We start from the raw sequence: 12,093 nt of genomic DNA, 5'->3' as shown, positions 1-12,093 counted from the left end.
GGGGCGGGGAATGCACAGGAGGCTGGTGTCAGAACACTGTTGGAGATTGCATAGTTAAAGTAGGGAGATATGGTAGAGAGATTTGAAGAGGAGGCGGTTGAGGATTTTAAATACCTGTATAATGCACTGGGGTCAAGGATCCAGAGAGAGTCAACTAGGACAGGGAAAGCAGCAAATAGTGCAGACAGGATATGGACGGCTGAGATTTGGACTTTTTGTAGGGCGCAGATTGAGATGTCGACAAGAACATAAAAGAAATCAAGTTTAGGAGGTGGCAAAAGCATGGATGAGGGCTTCAGCGATTGATGGGCAGAGCCAGGCAATTTTGTGGAAGAGATACGAGATATCAAAGGAATGCGATATTTGAAGCTCAGCTTGGGTTCCAGCAGGATTCCAAAGTTTTGCATGGTCTGGTTCAGGGACAGCACTTCCTATGGTTGTAAAGGTCACTACTGCATTAAACTCTACCCTGCTAGCCAAGCATTGTTAAAAAAAATTTAATTTTTTTTATTTTTAAATTAGTTCCTGTGATGTGGGCATTGCTGGCAAGGAAAGCATTTATTGTCCATCCCCATGAACCGCTGCTGTCCACGAAGTGAAGGTACTCCCACAGTGCTGTTAGGCACAGGATTTTGACCCAGTAACGATGAAGGAACAGCGATATGTTTCCAAGTTAGGATGGTGTGTGACTTGGAGGTGAAGGTTATGGGTTTGGGAGATGCAGTCGAAGAAACCTTGGCGAGTTATTGCGGTGCATCTTATAGATGGTACACACTAACCACTGTGCACCAATGGTGGAGGGAGTGAACGTTTAAGGTGTCAAACAGTCTGCTTTGTTCTGGATGGGGTCAAGCTTTGAGTGTTGTTGGAGCTGCACTCAACCAGGCAAGTGGAGAGTATTAAAATTTTGGGTGCTTCACAGGAGTGTTACCAAGCAAAATTTTAGGGAGGTTTAGGGATGGAATTCCAGAGCTTAAGCTCTATACAGCTGAAGGCACATCTGCCAATGGTGGAGTGATAAGAATCAGGGGATGCGCAAGAGGCCAGAATTGCAGAAGCATAGAGATCTCAATGGGCTGTAGGAGGTTACAGATATAGGGAGGGGCAAAACTATGGAGGGATTTGAAAAGAATGAGAATTTTTAAAATAGAGGTGCTGCTGGACCGGGAGCCAATCTAGATCAGCGAACACGGGGTGATGGGTGAATGGGACTTGGTGCGAGCTAGGATACGGGCAGCAGTTTTCGATGAGCTCAAGTTTACGGAGGGTGCAAGGTGTGAGGCCGGCCAAAAGAGCATTGCAATTATGCAATCTATGGAGGAGGTTTAAAAAAAAAAGCATGAGGGTTTTAGAAACAGATGAGTGGAGGCAGTGCGGAGATGGACGATGTGACGGAGGAGGATACATAGAAAAAATGCCGCATGGCCTACTCCTGCACCGGTCGAGAGTGCACCACCATTCAATAAGATAATGGCTGATCATTCCCTCAGTACCCCTTTCCTGCTTTCTCTCCATACCCTTTGATCCTTCAGCTGTAAGGGCCATATCCAACTCCCTCTTGAATATATCCAATGAACTGGCATCAACTCTCTGCGGTAGGGAATTCCACAGGTTAACAATTCTGAGTTAAGAAAGCTTCTCCTCATCAGTCCTAAATGGCCTACCCCTTATCCTAAGACTGCGTCCTCTGGTTCTGGACTTCAACATCGGGAACATTCTTCCCACATCTAACTTGTCCAGTCCCGTCAGAATCTTATGTTTCTATGAAATCCCCTCTCATCCTTCTAAACTTCAGTGCATAAAGGCCCAGTCGATCCAGTCTCTCCTTATGTCAGTCCAGCCATCCCAGGAATCAGTATGGTGAATCTTCGCTGCACTCCCTCAATAGCAAGAACATCCTTCCTCAGATTAGGAGACCAAAACTGAACACAATATTCTAGGTGGGGCCTCATCAAGGCCCTGTACAACTGCAGTAAGGCCTCCCTGCTCCTATACTCAAATCCCCTAGCTATGAAGGCCAACATACCATTTGTCTTCTTCACCGCCTGCTGTACCTGCATGCCAACTTTCAATGACTGATGAACCATGAAACCCAGATCTTGTTACATCTCCTCTTTTCCTAATCTGCCATTCAAATAATATTCTGCCCTCGTGTTTTTGCCCCCAAAGTGGATAACCTCACATTTATCCACATTATACTGCATCTGCCATGTATTTGCCCACTCACCTAACCTGTCCAAGTCAGCCTGCAGCCTCTTAGCGTCCTTCTCCCAGCTCACACCGCCACCCAGTTTAGTGTCATCTGCAAATTTGGATATATTACACTCAATTCCTTCATCTAAATCATTTATGTATATTGTAAAGAGCTGGGGTCCCAGCACTAAGCCCTGCTGCACCCAGTCACTGCTTGCCATTCTGAAAAGGACCAGTTTATCTTGACTCTCTGCTTCCTGTCTGCCAACCAGTTCTCTATTCACGTCAGTACATTACCCCCAATACCATGTGCTTTGATTTTGCACACTAATCTCTTGTGTGGGACCTTGTCAAAAGCCTTTTGAAAGTCCAAATATACCACATCCACTGGTTCTCCCTTGTCCACTCTACTAGTTACATCCTCAAAAAATCCGAGAAGATCTGTCAAGCATGATTTCCCTTTCATAAATCCATGCTGACTTGGACCGATCCGGTCACTGCTTTGCAAATGCGCCACTATTTCATCTTTAATAATAAATTCCAACATTTTCCCCACTACTGATGTCAGGCTAACTTGTTTATAATTACCCATGTTCTCTCCCTCCTTTTTCAAAAAGTGGTGTTACATTAGCTACCCTCCAGTCCATAGGAACTGATCCAGAGTCGATAGATTGTTGGAAAATTATCAATACGTCCACTATTTCTAGGTCCACTTCCTTAAGTACTCTGGGATGCAGACCATCAGTCCCCGGGGATTTATCTGCCTTCAATCCCAATTTCCCTAACACAATTTCCCGCCCAATAAGGATATCTTTCAGTTCCTCCTTCTCACGAGACCCGCGGTCCCCTAGTATTTCCAGGTGGTTATTTGTCTCTTCCTTCATGAATACAGAACCAAAGTATTTGTTCAAGTGGTCTGCCATTTCTTTGTTCCCCATTATAAATTCACCTGAATCTGACTGCAAGGGACCAACGTTTGTCTTCACTAATCTTTTTCTCTGCAAAAGTTTCTATAGATATGTGAAGTCAGTTTTTGTGTTCCCAGCAAGTTTCCTCTCATACCTCTATTTCCCCCTCCTAATTAAACCCTTTGTCCTCCTCTGCTGAATTCTAAATTTCCCCCAGTCCTCAGGTTTGCTGCTTTTTCTGGCCAATTTATATGCCTCTTCCTTGGATTTAACACTATCCTTAATTTCCCTTGTTAGCCACAGTTGAGCCACTTTCCCAGTTTTATTTTTTACTCCAGACAGGGATGTACAATTGTTAAAGTTCATCCATGTGATCTTTAAATGTTTGCCATTGCCTATCCACCATCAGCCCTTTAAGTATCATTTGCCAGTCTATTGTAGCCAATTCGCGCCTCATACCATCGAAGTTATCTTTCCTTAAGCTCAGGACCAGAGTTTCTGAATTAACTGTCACTCTCCATTTTAATAAAGAATTCTACCATATTATGGTCACTCTTCCAAGGGGCCTCGCACAACAAGATTGCTAATTAGTCCTTTCTCATTACGCATCACCCAGTCTAGGATGGCCAGCCCTCTAGTTGGTTCCTCGACATATTGGTCTAGAAAACCATCCCCAATAAACTCCAGGAAATCCTCTTCTGCCGTAATGATTCCAGTTTGGTTAGCCCAATCTATATGTAGATTAAAGTCAGCAGTCTTGGTGATGGAAAGGATATTACTTGCGACATGCATCTGTGGACAGCCAACTGAGTGTATCAAGCAAGTGACAACGGCCTTTTTGTTGCAAGGCACATCACAGTAATCACGTTCCTTCTATAAAAAGGAGGCATAAGCTAGACAGGGCACAGTACTTTTCCCAGGTGGCAAAGTTCCACAAGAGTGCAGGTTCTTGCTCCATCTCTGGCATTAACATTTGCTCCTACTGCTCAGTAACTCCATCATGTGATGTGCTTAGCTGTGTTGATGCTTGCATGCAACAGAAGATGCTTTGTGGTTCTTCCTTGCTCTGCTGCAGACAGTGCTAGCAGGCTGCTTTCCAGGCTTACAATGACGAATTCTGACTCGTTATCAAACAGATATTAGATATAGTATCTTGCCATGCAGTGGTGTGTTGGTGAGGCCATAAAAGGAGCGGAGGTGCGATGGCCCTGGAGCAGCGTGGAGGCATGTCACTTCCGGGAGCAGTGCGAGCTGGTGCAGGAGGGCAACGGCAGCGAAGAGTGACATCAAGGTCCAGCAGGGCAGGTCTCCAGTTGTCTTGGATAACCCTTGCCACTGGACCAAGACCTAGCTGTCAAGCCTGTGTGGTGGCTGGTATGCAACAGCCACCACACATTAAAAAAATTCATGCACAGGCATCTTCCACCCTTCAGGATGTAGTTTGGGACCTGGAATATTGGGTCCTTCATTGAAACACCTGTGAACTCATCCTTTTTTGGCGTGGGAGCACGTCATCCTCGATACGAGGGACTGTCTACGGCAATGAAAAATTTATACATGTGTATGTGAATTAAGGGAGAAGATGGACAACACATTTACAGCAAGACCTTTTCCCATACGCCCCATTCTGATATACCAGGGTGGCTTCCTTCAAAAGAATCAAGAGCCTATAACTTTTTAAAATCTATGACCCAAATGGTCTGCAGAAACAACACAGACTGATCCACGAGTGTTAATGAACTACCCTAAAGAATATCAAATATTATCTTGCATTCAAATGGCCTGCTAAGGTTTCCTCAGACGTCACATTTCCACGACTTGTTTCATTCCTGCCTTCATGAATGAACTTTTTCATTGCTCAACTCTGGAAATATTCTTGTATCGCAGCAATACAATGAATTCAGATGGAAAAGGTTTTTTTTAGTAGAATACCTTAATTTTCCTTTTTGTTTAATAATCTCAGTTCAGGCACTGGAGGCCAGAGGTGCACTGCTAAGATTTAGGGGCCGAAATTGTCACTTTCGAGAAGAGCTGTGACTGCCTCACAGATGCGGCCACGGGTCGGTAAGGACTCTCCGTCTAGTCGGCCTGGAGTCGCCGACATTTCATAATTTGGCCTCCATATTTTTTCTATTGGTGCTCGTCACCGTGCCACCCAGTCCCCCCCCCCCCACCCCCCGAGCCCAACTCAAAACCTCTTGCAGGTTGTGCAGGTGGTCGGTGGTGGCGTGACCAGTGATTAGGATGTCATCTGAAATACAACGGTGCTTGGAACCGATTTCAACACTCTCCATGTTCCTTTGGAAGATGACTGCAGCCGAGTGGATCCCAAACGGGCACCTGTGATACACAAGGGACTGTTTTTGTGTGTTAATGCACATTCATTTTTTCGATGACTCAGCCAGCTCCTGGGTCATGCAAGCGGAGGTTAGATCCAGCTTGGTGAACGCCTTTCCCCCTGCTAATGTTGCAAAGAGATCATCGGCTTTGGCTAACGGGTACTGGTCTTGTAATGAAACTCGGTTGATCGTTACCTTGTAGTTGCCACAGATTCTGACTGTGCCATCGCTCTTTAGTACTGGAACAATCGGGCTGGCCCACTCTTGGAATTCAACTGGTGATTATGATTCCCTCGCGTTGAAGTCTGTCCAATTAGATCTCCATTTTCTCCCTCATCATGTAAGGGACCACTCGAGCCTGGTGATGAACAGACCATGCCTCGGGAACCAAGTGGATCTGCACTTTGGCGCCTGCGAAGTTGCCGATGCCTGGTTCAAATAAGAATGGGAACTTGCTCAGCACTTGCGCACAGGAAGCATCGTCCACTGAAGATAGTGTTTTGACGTCTTCCCAATTCCACCGAATCTTCCCCATCCAGCTTCTGCCAAGCAGCATTGGCCAGTCACCTGGTACAACCCACAGTGGCAATTCGTGTATCTCTCCATCATAGGAAACTTTTACGTTCGCACTGCCGATAATTAGGATCAGTTTCTTGGTGTAAGCACGCAGCTTTGTCTGAATCGGCTGTGCTTGGGTCTTTGCTCTTTGTTGCCCCACAGCCTCTCAAATGCCTTCTGGCTCATAAGTGACTAACTCGCCCCCGTGTCCAACTCCATGGAAACAGGAATGCCATTTATCTTGACTTATCATGGTGAGACCTTTGATATTGAAGGTGTGCACCCCCCATGCACTGCTTCCTCGAGCGGCGTCACCTCTGCAGCTTGTACTTTATGATCCTTGCTGGATCGAAAACCTCCCGTCAACTCCTCTGCCACGTTTTAAGTCGCATTTCTTCTGCACATTCGCTGTGGGTGGCCATTTTGCCCGCAGCCTTGCACAGTGTCTGAATCGACACAGATGGGCCCTCTGGTTACCCACTTAATGCCAGCATGTTAAACGATTCACATTTACACCCCTTGGCAGACTCCGAGTCGGACTAATTAGTTGATCAACAGTTATTTTCTGCACAGTACTTGCCAGTGAGTCTTGATTCTGGGAGAATCTCAACGTTGAGGTCGTGAACGCCTAGCTTAAGGTAATGGTCCGCTTCACGTCCCGTCCCGAAAACATCCCGCATCACATTGTTGAGGAGTTCGCCAAATTCGCACGGTTCCGCAAGCCTTTGTAGGTCTGCGACAAGTTCCGCTAAATCCTGGCACGCGGTGCGTGTAGAAGCGATACCTGGTCAGCGAAACCCGAGAAAAGGCTTCACCCTCTAAGCTTTTTTAAACTACCAATGGCAGTCATCTCTGCGTGCAAGTCCGTGATCTGTACTCATCGCCAGTTAATATGTCTCTACATTTCTGTAGAATAACTCCATGAGGCCTAGTGCTGCGCTTGAACTGCTGTGACCTTAGTCTCTCTATTGTAACTGCAGAGTGCCTTCACCGCGTGGTGACCAGCCTTTTATACAACTCCTGCCTGGGCCTCCCGCAGTTGCACTCTCTAGTGGTACCAGCATATATAATTAAATATAAATATAAATATATAGGATCGGCCGTCGCTTGGTGCCCCCGACAGCTTTTCCCCGTAGGAAGCTGTGTATGGCTGGGCAGCATATCCATTAAAAGGAGGGGGCATGCTGCCATGGCCGGCATTTTAATTGTTGGCCGACTCAGGTCGGCCCAACAATGGTGGCCACAGGTTTCGGCCGGACTGTGGCACCCTCTCTTGGGTACCAGGCCGCTGGCCTGGCCAAAACCCTCCCTGGTGGCGCAGCGGGCCAAACTAAACAAAATGCAGAGTTCGCAGCAGTTCTTCCCTTTAACTGAAGGGGAGGGACGTTGTTGACGCATCAGCAAATCCCCTAGCTATGAAGGCCAACATGCCATTTGCCTTCTTCACCGCCTGCTGTATCTGCATGCCAAACTTCAATGACTGATGTACCATGACACCCAGGTCTCATTGCACCTCCCCTTTTCCTAATCTGTCACCATTCAGATAATATTCTGTCTTCCTATTTTTGCCACCAAACTGTTCACAACTATCTGCTTTCTGTCCCCAAGCCAATCCAAAGGCCTACAAGTCTTTGTCAAATGCCTTTTGAAATCCATATGCACATCAACCGCACTACCCTCAATAGCCCTCTTTGTTACTTCATCAAAGAATTCAATCAAATTTGTCAAACACAATTTATGCTGGCTTTCATTTATTAGCCACCCATTTTCCAAGTGCCAATTAATTTTGTCCCAGACTATTGTCTCTCAAAGTTTCCCCATTACTACACATTAGGCTGATTGGCCAGTAATTGGTGGGTTTATCGCTCTTCCCCTTTTTAAAACATTTGCAATCCTCCAGTCCTCTGGCAACACCCCCACATCCAAGGAGGTTTGGAAGATTGTGGCCAGAGCCTCTGCAATTTCCACCTTTCCTTCTCTAGGAAGCATCTCAGTCAGACCAGTTGACTTTCCTACTTTGAGTACTGCCAACCTTTTAAGTTCTTCCTATTTAACAATTTTTACCCTTTATATTGTTACCAACTCCTACTTTACTGGTACACTAGCAGCATCCTCTTCTCTAGTGAAGCCAGATGCAAAGTACTAATTTAGTATTTCAGCTATGCCCTTTGTCTCCACAAGTTCTCATTTTGATCCCTAATTGGCCCCACCTTTCTACTATTTATATGTTTATAAAAGACTTTTGGGTTCCCTTTTATATGTTAGAAACTAACTATCTTTGTCCCTCTTTTTTTTTTTAAGATCTCCTCTGTACTTTCTGTATTCAGCTTGGTTCTCTACTGCATTATGAACTTTAAATTTGTCATAAGCCTCCTTTCTCTGTTCCATTTTAAAATCTTTAGTCATCCAGGGAGCTCTAGCTTTGGATGCCCTTCCTTTCCCCCTCATGGGAATGTCTACACTGTACCCAAACTATCTCCTCTGAAGACCCCCCATTGTTCAATTACTGTTTGGCCTACCAATTTTTGATTCCAATCCACTTGGGCTAGATCCTTTGTGAACTCACTTAAATCAACCCTTCTCCTGTTAAATATTTTCCCACTTGATTGTTCCATAACTATAAGTAAATCTGATACTATGATCAATGTTCCCCAACCAAAACTGGCATCACGTCATTCTCCAGAACTAGGTCCAGTACTGCTTCCTTCTGGGCTGGAACATTCAGAGGTTGAGTGATAAAAGATGGATGATAAAAAAATGGAGAGTCCACATTTGGAGTAAATGTACCAGGAAAAATGACTTCTTCAGCACCTAGATGGGCTGTATTTTATGCTCTTCAACTAGCAGTGAGGGGAAGATTTTGTTGATCACAGTAGCTACCACACTCTGCTTTGAGGCATACATATTGTATAGCATGGGCCTGGATTTTGAAGACAGTGGTGAAGGAACTTTGAAGAAAGCAGTCCACAAAAATTTCCCCTATTCGCACATGATTTTCTAACTGGCGCCATCTATAGGGGATTTGTGGCATCCAGCAACAGTGAAGTTATCAAGCAGGCTGATCCAGCAATCAGTTTGAAGAATTCTCAGAGCAAAGCCAGAAGCAAAAAGCACTGATTATCACAAACTTTTAATCATTTTACATAAATCAAAATAGATACTGGAATATACACATGGGATTAAGATAAAAGCTGAAATATCAAACAAACTTCAAAAATATTTTTATTATTTTACAAATCTATTGAATTTGTCATGGAATGGAGAGAATGACACTCCACGCTTGTAAAATTAGTTTCAGGGCCAGAGAGGTTGTTAACCAGCAATTAGGACTTAGAATCCAGTTACACCTCACTCAATAAGGCTTAACTTTTGGCTTTTGTTTTAAAACAGCAAGAATAGGAAATAATGGTCCCATTTCTTATGTTCTTATGTATAAAAAAATTGAAGTTCACATCAAATCATTGATTCTGTGTTGACTGCATCTGCAAAGACTGAAACACCACATCCAGTGGAGCAGGGTATCACTGACACCAACATCCGGATTTCTGCATTTAACTGCACATGTGCGAACGCCAGAAGTTGCTGTCAGTTTTACACAGTAATGACAGAAAGCGGTGACAGTTTCACCCGCATTACAACCACAAATTCCAGGAATCTAAACTACAGCCAGAGGGTCACAACACAAATTAAAATCGAAACACAAGGACAAGTTCCCTACTTAAACATGTCCCTGCATGAAAATGACTTTAGAAAAATTATTCCAATGCTGGGAAAGCAACCACACTGCCCCTTTAAAGATTTGTTAAAGTTACAGTCTTTCTAACCTCAACATTTTATTAAAAATGTGTTGGCCAAGCAAAGGCCGATTTGTAGACAAAGAGATATTCAGGGCGGTCAGAATGCTTTATTTAGGTGTTTAACAAAAAAAAAATCATACCTTTATGATTTAACTAATTTTGTATGAGTGTGTGCATTTGTGCATTTACAAAGTACAGGCGACTTAACAGAGAGCGATGTAAAAGGTCCCGAACGTTTTGTAGCCACTTCCGGCAACGCGGCTGAATTTCAACAATAATACGAACTTGCCCAATAATAAGCCAATGATCCAACTTGTTTATTGTACTTAGAATCACTAAGCAGCAGAATCTGTGCCACGTTGAGTGGCACGTGTTTTGCCGCTCACGCTTCCATTGACAGTTTTTGGCCGGCTGAGATATTGCCAACCTATCATGCAGCCAGGTGTGTTTACACACAAAGCAACAGTTTTTCTTCAGGCACTAGATCAAGCTACATCCAGGAATAAACAGCAGCAATATAAGCCTTTATAGTGGAATTCAGATTTACTGCCATTGCCCAGCGCACCGCTGTTGGTTTAAACAATCCCCCCCGGGGGCAAAGCACACACGCAGCCAGCGCCCAGCGCCCAGCACCGCGCACTGTCCTTGGGAGACATGGCCCGTTCCCCCGCTGCCCCTGGTAACCGGGTTACCCATGGTAACAGCTCCGGGCCTGCTCCTTTCCACCAGTCGCCAGGCTCCCGACCCCGGCAATGTGAAGCCGCCGGGCTCCCACAAGCCCTGGGCCCTTCCCGCGCACCCGTGCTCTTTGTTAATACCTGTCTGACCTAGAGATGGCCCGTTCCTGCTCTTCTTCCACGATGGCAATCTGATCCACGTTCCCAGCCATGGCTCCGCTCTCCGTTTCTTAACTGTTTTCCCGGTGCGCTACGTCATGCGTAAAGTGGTTGACGCAAGGACGCACGTAGCCTGGGCGCGGGCTGGCCGTGTCGGATTGTAGTTCTCCAGGGGCTGTTCCCAATGAGTGGTAGTGTTGGTCACTGGCTCTGGTCTCATTAAATTCCCTCAAGGTGTATAATCAAACGTGTAATGGCAGCATTGGAACTTTTCTCCTGGAAATCAATGTGAAAAAATGACATTCCAACCTGGAACATGAGCAAAAGCTAACAACTCAAAAAACAGTTCTGACCAAAAGGTCATAGATCTGAAACGTTAACTCTGTTTCTCTCTCCACAGATGCTGTAGATTTCCTGCTTATGACTCAAAACACAACCTTGGCTGTAGGTTCAGGGTGCAACAATGTAATGACACTGAAAGTACAATGGAAACATAGAAATCCACAAGGCAGAAGCAGGCCATGTCGGTCCATCGTGTCCAAAGAGCCAAACAGCCCTCGGTCAGCAGCCCTGAAGGTTACATATAAACCTATGAACAATGGCAGAAAGGTAAAGAGCACTCAACCCAACCAGTCCACCCCTCACAACTGCTACACCCCCTAGGACCAAAATATTCTACACTCCATCCCAACAGGAGCCATGAGATCTCCTGGGAGAGGCAAAAACCAGATAAAAACCCAGGCCAATTAGGGGGAAAAAATCTGGGAAAATTCCTCCCCGACCCATCCAGGCAATTGAAACTAGTCCAGGAGATCACCTTGGCCGTATTCGATTCCCTGTAGTACTTACTGATACGTCCTTACTCTACAGTATAAATGTACGCGAGGCCCATGCTTGAGAGAAGGTCAGTCTGTGACCTGTCCTTTATTCATTAGCACTCAAGTGATGAAAGTGGGTGGAGCTTCCCCTTTTATACCTGAAGGTCCAGGTTAGGAGTGTCTCCCACAAGTTCACCACCTAGTGGTCATTGTTCTCACAGTGTACAACTTAGGTCAGATTATACATGGGTTACAATGCTGGTTGAATACATGACATCACCTCCCCCAAAGTCTTATTGAGATCACAGGTTGAGTCTCTCTGGTGGTTTACGCTCCCTTGTAGAGCGCCTGAGTTGGGGCTCTGGTTGTTGGGAGCTGGCCTGAGTGTCTGCTGTTTGCGGTGCCTCAGGCCTATCCGGACTGCCCACAGTGACTGGGCTCTCCTCCCTTTGGTTCCGGTGTTCGGTCACCTGTGGTGGAGAGAGGCGGGAGTCCAGAGAGGCAGCGGCCTATAAAAGGCTCAGCAGTCCGGGGAGCGTCGAGAGAGGCGGGAGTCCAGAGAGGCAGCGGCCTATAAAAGGCTCAGCAGTCCGGGGAGCGTCGAGAGAGGCGGGAGTCCAGAGAGGCAGCGGCCTATAAAAGGC

General features: G+C 45.8%; 1 protein-coding gene across 1 annotated transcript in view; it reads right to left on the bottom strand.

Moving 5' to 3' along the window:
* The window catches only part of LOC139266598 (uridine-cytidine kinase-like 1), a 117,922-nt gene extending 106,376 nt beyond the window's left edge, over positions 1 to 11,546 (bottom strand). Inside the window, exons 1-2 of the mRNA XM_070884194.1 lie at positions 11,481 to 11,546; positions 10,614 to 10,907 (exon numbers count right to left, since the gene is read on the bottom strand). Of these exons, the coding sequence (XP_070740295.1) occupies positions 10,614 to 10,684 (71 nt within the window). The 5' untranslated portion in view covers positions 10,685 to 10,907; positions 11,481 to 11,546. The remainder of the gene's footprint in view (positions 1 to 10,613; positions 10,908 to 11,480) is intronic.
* Between the last annotated feature and the right edge of the window lie 547 nt (positions 11,547 to 12,093).

The sequence above is a fragment of the Pristiophorus japonicus genome, chromosome 7 (assembly GCF_044704955.1).
Source record: "Pristiophorus japonicus isolate sPriJap1 chromosome 7, sPriJap1.hap1, whole genome shotgun sequence".
Taxonomy (NCBI): Eukaryota; Metazoa; Chordata; class Chondrichthyes; family Pristiophoridae; genus Pristiophorus; species Pristiophorus japonicus.
This window is presented reverse-complemented; position numbering and strand designations above follow the sequence as displayed.